At 43.5% G+C, this 14235-nt stretch overlaps 2 protein-coding genes across 6 annotated transcripts in view; one reads left to right on the forward strand and one right to left on the reverse strand.

Annotated features, from left to right (window-relative positions):
- SMAP1 (small ArfGAP 1) overlaps nt 1-6548 on the forward strand; it is a 149704-nt gene extending 143156 nt beyond the window's left edge. For 2 of the 3 annotated variants that reach the window (XM_079939982.1, XM_079939983.1), the window contains 3 exons: nt 1443-1614; nt 2514-2821; nt 5236-6534. In XM_079939982.1, coding sequence (XP_079796108.1) covers nt 1443-1614; nt 2514-2821; nt 5236-5379 — 624 coding nt within the window. In that variant the 3' untranslated portion in view covers nt 5380-6534. Of the gene's footprint in view, nt 1-1442; nt 1615-2513; nt 2822-5235 lie in introns of all 3 variants that reach the window. The other variant, XM_079939984.1, reaches the window with a different exon arrangement.
- The window catches only part of B3GAT2 (beta-1,3-glucuronyltransferase 2), a 90457-nt gene that overhangs the window by 4965 nt on the left and 71257 nt on the right, over nt 1-14235 (reverse strand). The window contains exons 3-4 of one of the 3 annotated variants that reach the window (XM_079939987.1): nt 6813-6961; nt 6596-6732 (exon numbers count right to left, since the gene is read on the reverse strand). The exons of 1 other annotated variant lie outside the window; for it this stretch is intronic. In XM_079939987.1, the coding sequence (XP_079796113.1) occupies nt 6646-6732; nt 6813-6961 (236 nt within the window). In that variant the 3' untranslated portion in view covers nt 6596-6645. Of the gene's footprint in view, nt 1-6595; nt 6962-14235 lie in introns of those variants that run through there. One more of the 3 variants, XM_079939986.1, reaches the window with a different exon arrangement.

Below are 14235 nucleotides of genomic sequence, written 5' to 3' on the forward strand. Positions count from 1 at the left end.
GGAACAGACCCCAGGGTTTTGAGCAGGTTTTTAGACTGAACAGAAACTAAACGTGCTGGAGGATCATTTAGTGAGGTGTGGCTGCTTTGTCACCTAGCAACACTAACAGCCAATGCTGGCGTCTGCCAAGCACTCCCTGTGGCCGTGGGGCGTGGCGGTAAGGCAGCTCCTCCCTGGGCCCAGAGGGAAGGCGGAGTGGCAGGTCCGAGGGCACTGGGGCGAGCCTGCAGGCTCGCTGCAGGGCCCACGCTCTCGGCCTCTGCCTTCTGCTTCATTGCTACGTCAGATATATTTGATTCAAGCCTACTGTTGTATTTGAATTCCATCATGTCCGGTTTCTTACACATTTCAGATCTTTTGCAAAATTATGTGGCTTTTTTTCCTGTCTTAAAATTCTTGCTTGATGTCATAATAGATTCAAAATATTGTTCTGCTTAAGTTCGTTTGTGAGCATAATGCTTGGAGGCTAATTTATTGAAAGGTTTTTTAGCCAAGGCATTAAATGTTTGATTTTTTAAAAATTCAAGCCAGATCATGCACACTATGATTTAACTCTACTTGCTGCTCACCTCATTCTATAGTTTGAGAAGACTCTTATCCAGTTTTTACTAGTCTTCATAGACTTCTCTGAAACTCTTCATATCTAAGTCAATTCCCTATACGCAAATGTGATTGAATATTTAGTGACCGCAGAGATCATTAAAGTGAGGTGTCAGTTGTGACTGTGTAATACTATCTGTGTGCAAGATACAGGAGATGAAGTGAAATTTTTTGTTTTGTATTACAATATCCACATGCTCATTTGTATTCGTGTTCTTACCCCTGTCTACAAGCGGAATGCAAGGTGTAGGGGAGAGTGCAGTGGTCGCAGTTTTGCTGGACCTCATATCTGGGTAGACTGGAAGCATTCTAATGTTGCGGTAAAAACGGATTAGATTCGGTTCATAAAAATATCATGATGTTGCTTTTGAAAATCAAAACTTTTCCCCCCCCCCAAAGAAGACAAAATCAGCCATTGCAGGACCCTCCTGCAGTCTGCTGTAGTTGTAGAAATGTTCTTCACTCCAAGGGATGCCAGTTCTTGGCAGCAGTGATTGTGCGAACAATCAGGAGATGTGCGAACATCTCCCAGGAATGCTGGTCCTTAAGCGGCACCACATGCCTGTTGTTGAAGCCACTGTGGTCAGGATGTGGTGGGCAGAACTCAGCATCAGAGAGGTTCTATCTACTCCTTTTACATTAACAGATTCAAAATAGGAAATGTTCCTCTATCCTGCATGTAGGTTTTGCATGGGCTTTGTCAGCGATTCCCTTTAGTGTCACCATGTTACCTTCTACAGTTGTTTAGTTTCTAATTTCATAACTTCATTTGGATTTCAAGGAATGGATGAGCTGTGTTTTATTATGCAGAATTCGACAGCTTGTTTTGGTATCTGTCTCAGGGGACGTCCTCTGTACCAGCAGTTGCCGCTCTGTCTGCAGTGACATCTGGGGATCTGGATCTATTCACTGAGCAAACTACTAAGTCAGAAGAGGTGGCCAAGAAACAGCTCTCCAAAGACTCCATCTTGTCTCTGTATGGCACGGGGACCACCCAGCAGCAGAGTGCTCCTGGTAATGCATTTGAAATCTGCTTTCCGTGAATTGCAGTGACATCACTAGAAGTGTATTCTTTGTGCTTATGTAATGTCAATTACATTTCTTCCTTGTTTTTTCTGTGTAGTGAGTGCTTTTGTTGTTGCGGTTTACACAACTACAAAACTGAAATGAAAGAAGCATTAGGATTAGAATGCACAAAACTTTATTCATTTAGGATTAACAAGCTGGTCGCACGTCACTTAATGTTTCACAAGCCTTATAGGACAGGGATTATCTTTGAAGAATTATTTAAATTTGATTTGCCTGAAGTTTATAACTCTGTACAGTATGGTATTCTTTCTGCACGTAAACAGTAAGTCTGAAATATCACATGAGATCAAAAAAAGCTTTGAGGTTTTTTTTTTAATATATCAAAAAGAAATACTAGCACGGTAAAGATTTATGTTTACACAGTTTTAATCTGTCATTTCCTCTAAAATAATGGGCTGCATTTCACATAAGAGCTGAAATTATATGACGTCTCAGCTGCTTCCATTAAAGCCAGCGACAGTCCACTCTGACTTGTTTACTTGGTAGTGAGAGACCAGTGGTGCAAATCAGCAGAAACACAGTCTCATGCTATATAGTTTGGTCTTCACAATGGATGTTTTATGTAGCTGTTGCACAGGATTTATTTACCCTAGTTAAATTTGCTCAGGCTCCTCACTGATTTGTCTGCTTCCTGGAAGTAACCAGCCCTGAGGGTGCAGGTGTGAGCTGCTCTGAGCAACAGGAGCCAGACCAGAAGGAAAGCCTTTGCCGTGGGTAGTTCAGCAAGACGGGCTCCTGTTTCTGTGCTGACAGAGGCGAGTGCAGCGCTATGCGGTAACCCTGTTCTCTTCGTTTGTTTTCTCTGCTCGGTTCTTCTGCTGCAGGTGTGTTTATGGGACCCACAAATATACCGTTTCCCTCACAAGCACCGGCCGCATTTCAAGGCTTCCCGTCCATGGGCGGGCCTGTGCCTGCAGCTCCTGGCCTTGCGGGAAGCGTGATGGGGCCGAGCGCGGGCGTGATGGTGGGCGTGCCCCTGCCCAACGGCTTCATGGGAAACGCACAGACTGGGGTGATGCCACTTCCGCAGAGTGTGGTCGGCCCCCCAGGAGGGATGGTGGGACACGCGGGTGCAGCCCAGAGTAAGTTTGGCCTGCCGCCAGCTCAGCAGCCCCCATGGAACCTCTCCCAGGTAGGGTCCTTTCTCTCCAATTTCTCCAAAATCAGAGAAACCAGATCTTGTTTTCTAAATGGTTTTATTTGTTTTTAAATCTAACAATCTGGCAGAAAGAATTGAGTAGGGATAATGTTATAAAAGGTAAAAACTGTTTAATCAAATAGACAAATGAGCTGTCATTGTTCCTATATTTAGAATATTCTGTAGAGAATGTTAAGCATTTTTTCATTTCTGATTATAACACAGCTGTAATGGTGAATGTCCCTCATTTGTTTGTAACAGCTAGAAATTATCTTGGGCATCTTTTGAAATTAGCACCAAGCTTTAAACCCAGCCCCCTGGTGGGTTGTTTGTATAGACCACCTAGACCAACCTATTTTCACTAATAATTTTGGGGGCTCTTGGTAACTTTCACAAATTAGAAAACAACCCAGCCTCATATTCTCAGAGCACTGTTTTTGAGAGACCTAGGCTGTGCGTGGATTTATAAAAAATCTTTTTGTTCAAATACATTTCTAAAGTTGTATTTTCTTCTTACTTATAGTCACATTTATGTTTAAAAAAAATATACACTAGTTCAAGAATTCCCGTAAGATATGAACCAGTCCATATTTGTGTCTTACATCCCCTCATATTACAAAATCCTATTTCTGCCTAAGTTAGTTTAGAGCCAGGAGATGACATTTTAGTGTTACCTCTTTCAAATCCATTCTGACTTTCCTCTGGCTTCACAGACAGAGGCCTCAGACCTAGGTTCGTGGTCCCACTCTTCTTCCTTGTACACTTCCTTATTTGATGTTCCTCTGGTATTTTGATGCCCTTGACTTCTGTTCTCGTCAGCATTCAGGGAATAGTATATAGCAATTTCTAACCGACATTATTAGCAAAATCACTATATATCCCATGAATGTTCCAAGTTATTTTTTACTGTCACTATTTAAAGGAATATCTATATGACATTGGTCTGTGCACTCTGGGAATCTCAAAAATCGTTAAGTGTCAAATGTCAGTAATAGCTTTTGTGCAGCCGGAATGCTGAAGCAGACCCAGCCCAGGTTAGGGTGCCTGCTGAACCAGTAAGGACTTACCCCACCTTACTTCCGGGCCCGCCGAAGGGGGTGCTCTTCTCCAGCTCTCTCTTGGTGGGGTCTGCTGGCCATGACAGGTACTAAACATCCTTCAGTACCTAGGAAGAAGCGACCTGCCCCTCCAGACACTGTGCCTCCCTCATCAGTGATGTGGTTAGTATTAGGGTTTTTGAAGAACTAAGAACTGCAGACGGTTGAACTTTATTAATACAATCCAACCCTGAGCATAGATTTTTTTTTTTAATTTTTTTTTTTTCTTTTTTGCGGTACGAGGGCCTCTCACTGTTGGGGCCTCTCCCGTTGCGGAGCACAGGCTCCGGACGCGCAGGCTCAGCGGCCATGGCTCACGGGCCCAGCCGCTCCGTGGCATGTGGGATCTTCCTGGACCGGGGCACGAACCCACGTCCCCTGCATCGGCAGGCGGACTCTCAACCACTGCGCCACCAGGGAAGCCCTGAGCATAGGTTTTGAATCCACTCTACTTAGTAGTAAATCTTGCCTTTCCTTCACTTACCATCAGTCTTAGAAGTGAGAGCACCACAGGGGAGGGTTAGGAGGCTTATGTACACACGACTCCAGTCTGGAAGAAAAGTACATGTAATCTTACACCTTTAGGACTCCAGTCTGGAAGGAAAGTACATGTAATCTTACACCTTTTGTCATACAATAGGCGTTTATATGGTTGGCTATAGCAAAAGAAAAATATGTTTTATGACCTTTTTAAATATTTATAAAGTATACAGAGCTATTTAAGACCTGAATAAAGACAGAACAATTGCCATCATATACAGTTCATAATTTTGGAGTAGTTTACTTTCAGACATTTCCTTAGTCCTTAGTAGTTAAGTTATAGTTGAAGGCATATCCTAGAAAGTATATGGTTGAAAGTACTGCTAGTATATTCGAAAGTTCGAATAGCAGACTCATGGCACATCCAGATATGAATTCAGCGATTGCTTTGGTACTTTTTCCAGTTGTGGTTAATCTTTGGGGGACAAGAAATTGAGTCCAGAAAATGAATAAATATAAAATGACTTGAGACCACTTTATAGACAGGGTTGAAAAGCAGAAGGAAATAGCAACCAAGAAGGGAACACGGTAGCTATTTGCTTTCTGTGGAGAAAGCATCGTGTGGTCGGCTGCTTTTACTCCAGGGCTCGGACAGCTGTTCACATGGATGAAAAATACTTCGAGTTGCTATTAAGTGTCCGTGTCTCTCTGAGTAAATCAACTTCGAGTAAAGGCCCACTTCTACTAAAATAGGCTGGCCATTAGAAATGTCTAGCAGTGGCTGAAGAAACCAGGCCTGCAAAGTGAAGGATGCCTTTTGTGTGTTCACAGGTGAACCAGCAGATGGCTGGCCTGAGCCTGGGCGGCGCAAGCCCCGCGGCAGGCTTCAGCCAGCCCCCCAGCACCACGGCGGGGGCAGCGGGGTGGTCGGGGGCCTCGTCAGGTCAGACGCTCAGCACGCAGCTGTGGAAGTGACCCTGCAGCACGGCCCACCGCGCTCCCCCCTGACATTCCTGCGGAGATGCAGCCGGGTTCCCCTGTTCATTCGTGTACATAATATTTTTTTCTTTTCTCCCCATTTGTTCATATTAAGCATTATCTGATTGATTGACCGTGTTGGTCTGTACTGATGGATTAAATTTGCTGTGGTGAAAAGCAGGCTGAGAAACCATTTCATGTCGAGGGCAGCTTTTGCTCACATTTCCCAGGATTTCATAGACACCGTATCTGGGAAGCTGCTCGGTCAACGTGCATGATCAGTTTCCCTCTCGAGGAAATTGTAGCTCTCATGTTTGCATATAAGGGAAGTAGCTATCATGTTTGTTAGTAATACCTCTAACAGTATGACCCCACCCCCAGATTAGCCAGTAATCCCGTAGGAAGGTACTGTATGATCAAATGTTTAATCATATAAATAGAATGTCAATGTATCACTGAGCACTGTTTTCTAGTGTATCCAGATTCTTTTATGTCATCATTCACGTCACTGTGCTGTTGCTATGATGTGCTTAACCGGGAACGTGGTTAGAGAAAGGAAGATAAACCTGGATGTTACTACGAAGTTAGTTAGCTGTTTAACGAATGTTTGAAGAAGTCAGATTTTACCTGCCTCCCTTGTAATTGGGATCTCTTCCTATGTACACGTAGCGCTAACAAACACGAGACCTTTCTCTGCACTAGATGCAAACAGGGTAACTAAACAAGCCACTTCAACCCTCGAAGGCGTATCCAGGTTTATGACAGTAATTGTGTTTACATTTTATGGTGCCTAGTACTGACAGATGTCATATCCCTGTATTAAACAGATGAATCCATAGACCTTTTTTGTGGGTTTTATTTCCTATGATGAATACTGCCACCAGTCTTACAAAAGTTACTTCACGTTGCAGAGTCACAAATTGGGAATGTGCTGTTGACAGAACACTTGTCATCTGTTTGTTTGTTTTGTTCAGTTCTACCAATTAATTATAAGGCCAAATGGGAAAAAAAAGTATGTAAGAAGATTCTGGGAATGGTACTAGCCTGCGTGCCATTAGCTGTGCTGTACAGAGACCCTCCGGGTTGCTTGTAAGGGAGCATGCAGAACAAACGGAGACAAGAGCGGCTGTCTCTACCCGTGCTCAGCTTCCGGACACAACCACCCTGTAAGCAGGTGCCCGTCGGGAGGAGAGCAGAGGAAACGGCCCCCGGGTGCCCGCAGCCCTACCCCGCACGCCCGCCAGAGCACCAGCTGCGGCTCTGTCACACCTCGATCGTCACCGTGTCCAGGTGGTACTTGGGCTCGTTGGCTAGGTTCACCTTCTCTGTCCGAGTGTGCCACACGAGGACCTGCGGGGAGGAGACCTGATGGGTAGCCACGCTCTCAAGGGACACACAGCAAAGTCAAGAGGCACGAGTGCAATGAATACCTTGGTGCAGTTACTTGCTTTCGGTTCCAGTTCTTCGACGGTCGTGATCTGCTTTAGAAAGTCAGATTCCTGCATCCCAGGCTGGGACCCACGACGCTTAAATACAGCTTTGGGGTTGGACAAGATGACTTGAAGGCTTACAGCAAATCCTTTGTGAAAGTTAAAAAAAAAAAAAGTCTTTAAAGTAAAATACTGGTGTACTTCTGTTTTTTTCTATATAATCTTGGTCACATCAAAACCCGTTTTTTTCCGTATCTACCGTGGGCCAAGTCTTGGTTCACAGAGTTGAGCAGGAGTGTTACCTGCATCATCACAGTCTCAGAAGGACAGCCCGCCTTTACAATAGAGCACGTCTGCCGCCCTGATCGAGGCTGTGTGTGGAGGGGTGGCTTCTGGACACTACGTAGCCTGTTGATGACAAAGGGTGCACGGCGCAGAGGCCGTCACAGCCCCCGCACGTTTGGCCTCTGGGAGTAACTAGAACTCAGTACACCTGAAATGCACACAGTCTCGCCCTGCCTGTCCCCGGGGAGGAGGCCGCCCCGCTTTCCTGCCTGTCCTCTGACATCTCCATGTGTTCCTACCAAAGCCAGCACTGCTCTGATGGACCCTGAGGTTAGAAGACGGAGGAATACAAGTCCGGTCAGTTAGCTGGGAAATGAATACTCTATAGTCATTTGGTATAAATTTCCAATTTGATTCAATCTGAAGAGCGGGGCGTGGGGGGCTGGAAATCAGTACAGGAGATGATATCAGGCCATTTGGCAAATTTGGTTTTTGTAGTTCATTTTTCAAGGAAACAGATGAGTGTCAATTTCCTTAAATGGTTTGGTGTTACGAAAAATCATTACTCTTTAGTCTGTAGTTTAACAAACTGTGTTACAGGCTTAGCCATTAAGCGCTCCACAAGGCGTCTCTGGAAGCAGCTGTCACAGCCGTCCTAATTGTTGTGAAAGTCTGCACCCCGACCTCTGCTCTTCACGACTAAGCTGACACTGTAAAGCCAGGCGCCCTTCCAGAGTTAGGAGGATCAGTCTCCAGGAACGTTTTCTTAGCAGCTTTTTGCCCTTCCCTACATTAACTGAGCTGATTTATGCCGCTTTATGCAAACGCATAGTTAGCAAAGTTAGTATCAAATGATTCCAGTCAGTCGCGGGGGAGCTGTGAGCAGAGCACAGCCAGCATCCTCTTAACCTCTCCAGATGCGGGACTGCAGACCCGCGCTCCCGACCCCGCCGCCCCCGTGGGAGAACGCACCGCGAAGCTGCCTACAGACACAGGTGGGTACCGCAGGTGCTGAGCGAGCCCGAACACGGAGACAGGTGCTGCGAGCGTTGTCCCGAGGCCTGGCCTGGGATCTCCACCAATCCTGGCGGGGCAGCACGTCCCGGCAGAATTCGGAGTTAGCACCTCCGTTTTCTCATGGGTCCTTGCAGCTGAGAACCGGCCAAGTCACTCAGCCTCTCTCGATTCTGAAACTCCCCCGTTTCCTCACCCGCAAGGGTGGCGTGACACCCCCTCCCCTCACGTCTGATGTGAAATTAGTGAACAGAAAGCCTTCACTAACTGCAAAGCTCTGTTCAGAGGACCCTAAGATAGATAAATGCCGATACCATTGTAAATACTATCATGAGGGGAGGTGGATTAGCCACCGCCTATGGCTGGAGAACAGTGTTGACGGCAAGAGGCTCAGGAAAGTTCCAGGCCACCTGCGCTTCACCCCACTTGGCTAACAAGTCTGAAGCCTTCCTCGGATGTGGCTTCAACAGCCCCGGGCCCCAACAGGAAGTCAAAGGTTCAAATTAACACAAAAAAGTGACTTCTACTAGTCACTAGGTCAACTCAGATCTTAGGATGAAAAGATTTCTGGGGTTGTTTTCATGTGCTTTAAGTAAGCTTCATCCTTTTTTTTTCCTAGCTCAGAGTCTGCCCTTTTTAGCCATACTGAAGCTCCTGGTATATTCCTCACATGGCCTCAAGGTACTGATTTTATTTCCCCATTCTCATTAAAAAAAAAAACAGGATCCGAGTTGCGCAGAAGTCATTGTGAAAATTATATGAAGCCACTTGGATCTGACTTTCCCCATTTGCCCTCAGGCTAACACATTCATCGTCGTGACCACTGAAGGATTCAGATTAAGAGCGTCTTCTTGCTTTCTGCAGCTCAGGAATATCCTGCGAGCTCCTAAAGCAGTCATATGGCAAAGTCTACCATATAGACAGGCAGAGCTGACGGCCAGCTGTGAAACTACTCCCTGCTCTGCTGCAAGGCCCTTTCCTGGTCCCACTGCAGAATGGGGTGCAGGCTGGCAGCCCGGGGAGAGAATTGGAGGGCAGCTGGCTCACCACCGCGGCAAAGTGGTTTTCTATTTAATACAAAAGGGGGGCGGCATTCAGACACCTCCCCCTCCGCCCCCTCCACTGTCTTCACCAGGCCCTGCTCAGTGAGCTCTTCAAGGGAAGCAGGTCATAGCAGCACCGGGAACCACTCGAGAACTAGGCCAAGCCCTGGGCTGCCTTCTGGGGAACCGTCTGACCTGCTGTGAACCTGGGAGTTAGAATCCTCCCTCTGAAAGTCAGACAAGGAGTTTTTCGCTCCTAAACCATTGCTTCCAACCCAAGATAGGTACCTTGAGTTTTCTTCATTTCCAAGCACTTACGCCTCAAGTATCGTATGTACCCTTCCCTTTTGTCAGTGAAGTTAATTTAGTTTTAAAGGTGTTCTCAGAAGCCTTTGGGATACTAGGAGCTTTATAACAATCGTGGAAGTAGGAGTCTCTGTCCTGGTCAGTTGTGTAAAGAAGTGCAGATGAACACTGGTTATTCACAGTGAAAGCAGGATTTCCTGGCTTCTTCAAGTGGACAGGGTGGGTGGTGGGGACCCAGTCCCTCCCAGTCAGAAGGACCGCCCTGCTCAGTGTATGTTTACCAATGAACAGATGCAGCTCCAAGTCCATCAGGCCATTTCCACTTACTTATGGACAAGATGGCCGAAGCAACAAGGACGGGGTTTTTCCTACTGTCTTAAATAGCTAAAAACCAGACAAAACATTTGAAAAACTAGTTTCTAGCACTGGGGAAAAGGCACACAGGACAGAGATCTCTGAAAGGAAGAGACAAATGTGAGCCCTACAGTTGCCCCAGCTTCCTGCCTGAAGGCTACACCCCTGGGAGGGGAACACACACAGCTCTGCCATCTCCTTGAGCTGAGGAAACAGAATGGAGAACTCGGGGAGGCTAAGACAGCTGGAATTCAGGGGGCGTCACCCCGAGAGCAGAGGGTGCGACTGTCTGCAGAGGGCTTGCCTCAAGTCCCACTGAGTCTGGTCAGTAGATGCTGGTGAGACTCCCTGAGTTCAAGAAAGGAGCCACTGGAAGGAAACAGGTGAATGGATCAATCCCTAGAGGCCACTCAGGGCTGGGACAGGCCACGTGCCCCATGGCCAGGGCACAACGGGCGACAGCTGGGATGCTCGGAAGAGTGCTTGCACGGCCACTGGTCCACTGTGAGGCCAAACTAGCCCGAAAATGAAGGCTTAGCTGGTTTGCCCAACACTTAAAAGTAAGCCAGGAAAGGATCAAAATGTTTCTAAGTAACTTAATTATAGCCCAGAAAAAAGCTAAAAGTAAATAAACAAATACATATATAACATGCAAACATATAATCATATACACACCCACATGTATATGTGTGTGTATATATGTAGAATAAATGTATGTTACACATTTCATATATACATATACAATGAAATATAAGGAACTAGACACATTTTTTTCCCCTAGAACCTAGCAACATAAAATTTTTAATGCCTGAGATACAAAAATGACCAGATGTGCAAAGAAGCAGGAAATTACAATCCCATAATGAAAACTCAGCAATCCCACTCCTGGGCATATATCTGGAAAAAACTATAATTTGAAAAGATACACGCCTCTCAATGTTCACAGCAGCACCATTTACAATAGCCCAGACATGGACGCAACCCAAGTGCCCATCAACAGATGAATGGATAAGAAGATGTGGTATACATACACAATGGGATACTACCCAGCCATAAAAAAGAATGAAATAATGCCATTTGCAGCAACATGGATGGACTTGGAGATTATCATATTGAGTGAAGTAAGTCAGACAAGGACAAATAACCATATGATACCACTTGTATGTGGAATCTAAAAAATGATACAAATGAACTTACTTACAAAACAGAAATAGACTCACAGACATAGAAAACAAACTTACGGTTACCGAAGGGGAGGGGAGGGGAGGGATAAATTAGGAGTTTGGGATTAAGATATACACACATGCAGTAGATATAAAATAGATAAACAAGGAACTGCTGTACAGCACAGGGAACTATACTCGGTAGCTTGTAATAACCTATAATGGAAGAGAATGTAAAGAAGAATATATAAATATATAACTGAATCACTAAAAAAATGATATAACTTTCATGTGTACAACATTACAGTGTGCTCATCACCAAAAGCTGACCCTCTCTACCCATTTGGCCTTCCCTCTACCTACTTTCCCCTCTGGTAACCACTACTCTGTTCTATATATCTGTGTGTTGGTTTGGTTTGGTTTGGTTCATTTGTTTGTTTTTAGATCCCACACATGAATGAAGTCATACCATATTTGTCTTTCTCTGACTTATTTCACTTAGCGTAATAGCCCTCAAGGTCCATCCCATGTTTTCACAAATGGCAGGATTTCGTCTTTTTTTGTTTGTTTTTCTTACGTCTGAGTCCACTGTATATACACACCACATCTTCTTTATCCATTCCTCCACTGAGGGGCACTTAGGCTACTCCTGTATCTTGCCTATTGTAAGTAATGCTGCAATGAACATAAGGGTGCACGTACCTTTTCAAATTAGGGTTTTCATATTCCTTGGATAAATGTTCAGAAGTAGAATAGCTAGAAAATTAATTATTCTTAAAATTTTTTTAGGAATCTCCATACCATTTTCCATAGTGGCTGCACCAATTTACATTCCCACCAACAGTGGAGGAGGGTTCCCCTTTCTCCACATCCTCTCCATCACTTGTTTTTCTTGCCCTTTTTCTAGCCATTCTAATGGACGTGAGGTGATATCTCATTGTGGATTTGATTTGCATTTCCCTAATAATTAGTGACGTTGAACATCTTTTCATGTGCCTGTTGGCCATCTGTATGTCTACTCTGGAAAAGTATTCAGGATGTTTGGTTTTTTGTTCTTGAGTTGTATGAGTTCTTTATATATTTTGGATATTAGTGCCTTATCAGATGTATGATTTACAAATAGCATCTCCCATTTGGTGGGTAGTCTTTTGGTTTTGTTGATAGTTTCCTTCACTGTGCAGAAGCTTTCTAGTTTGATGTAGTCCCTATTGTTTATTTGTGCTTTTGTTTCCCTTGCCTGAGGACACACATCCAGTAAGATATTGCTGAGGTTGATGAAAAAATATACTGCCTATGGTTTGACCTAAAAGTTTTGTAGTTTCAGATCTTACATTCAAGTCTTTAATCCATTTTGGGTTAATTTTGTGTATGATGTAAGATAATGGCCTAGTTTCATTCTTTTGCATGTGACTGTCTAGTTTTTCCCAACACCATTTATTGAAGAGACTATCCTTTCTCCATTGCATGTTCTTTGCTCCTTTGTCATATATTAACTGTCCTTATACATGTGGGGTTATTTCTGGGGTCTCATTTCTGTGCCATTTATCTGTGTGTCTGTTTTTCTGCCAATACTATGTTGTTTGGATTACTATAGCTTTGTAGTATAATAATTTGAAATCAGGGAGTGTGATACCTCCAGCTCCATTCTTTTTTTTAATCACTATTTTTTTTTTTTTTTTTGGCTATTCGGGGTCTTTTGTATATCCATATAAATTTTAGAATTTTTAGTTCTATTTCTGTGAAAAATGTCATTGGGATTTTGATAGGGATTGCATTGAATAGACTGCACTAGGTGATATGGACATTTTAACAATGTTAATTTTTCCAATCCATGAGCATGAATTAACTCCACTTCTTTGCATCTTCTTCGATTTCTTTCATCAATGTCTTATAGTTTTCAGTATACAGGTCTTTCACCTCCTTGGTTAAATTTATTCCTAGGTATTTTATTCTTTTTGTTAAAATTATAAATGGCATTTCTTAATTTCTCTTCCTGATAATTCACTGTTAGTGTATGGAAACACAACAGATTTCTGTACACTAATTTTGTACCCTGCAGCTTTACTGTATTCATTTATTACTGTTTTTTGGTGGAGACCTTAGGGTTTTTATGTATAATATGTCATCTGTAAATAGTGACCGTTTTACTTCTTCCTTTCCAATTTGCATGCCTTTTGTATATTTCTCTTGACTGCTCTGGCCAGGACTTCCAATACTAATAAGAGTGGTGAGAGTGGGCATCCTTATCTTGTCTTGATCTTAGAGTGATAGCTTTCAGTTTTTCACGGTTGAATGTGATGTTAGCTGTGGGTTTGTAATGTATAGCCTTTATTATGTTGATATATGTTCCTTCTGTACCCATTTTATTGAGTTTTTTCCATGAATGGGTGTTGAATTTTGTCAAATGCTTTTTCTGCATCTATTGAGGTGATCATATTTTATTTTTCATTTTGTTAATGTGGTGTATCACGTTGATTGATTTGCAGATGTTGAACCATCCTTGCATCCCTGGAATAAATCCCACTTGATCATGATGTATGATCCTTTTAATGTATTGTATTCAGCTTGCTAATATTTTGTTGAGGATTTTTGCATCTATGTTCATCAGAGATACAGGCCTGTAATTTTCTTTTTTGTGTGTTTCCTTGTCTGGTTTGGTATCAGGGTAATGTTGGCTTCATTATTATTAAGTTATGAAGCATTCCTTCCTCTTCAAGTTTTTTGGGAAGAATTTGAGAAGCATAGGTATTAAATATTCTTCAAAATTTTGGTAGAATTTCTTCTTCTTTTTAGATTTAGTTGTCTGTCCTCTTCCACCTGTTATCATTTCTATTTTTCTGTCTGCGAGCTTGTTAATTCTCTCTTCCATCCGATCTGCTCTGTTTCCATTGCCTTCTAATGTGTTCTCTTCATCTCCTTTATTGGGTTCTTCAGCTCCAGAATTTTTGTTTTGTTCTTTTTTAAGTTTCAATCTCTTTGGTAAATTATTCCTTCTGTTCGTTCATTTTATTCCTGAGCTCAGTAAACTGCCTTTCTGAGTTTTCTTGCCACTCACTGACATGACAGCTCATGACAGCTGTTTTGAATTCTCTATCAGTTAGATGGCAGTATTCCGTGACTTTAAATTTGGTTTCCGGAGATTTGTCGTTTTCTTTTTGTGATGCTGAGTTACCACGGTTTTTTTACGGTACTTGACGAGTTGTTCCTTTGCTGGTGCATTTAAAGTAGCAAACACCTTTCTTATTTAGGTAAAGCTTT

Source organism: Stenella coeruleoalba (genome assembly GCF_951394435.1).
Source record: "Stenella coeruleoalba genome assembly, chromosome: 12".
In the NCBI taxonomy this organism is placed as follows: domain Eukaryota; kingdom Metazoa; phylum Chordata; class Mammalia; order Artiodactyla; family Delphinidae; genus Stenella; species Stenella coeruleoalba.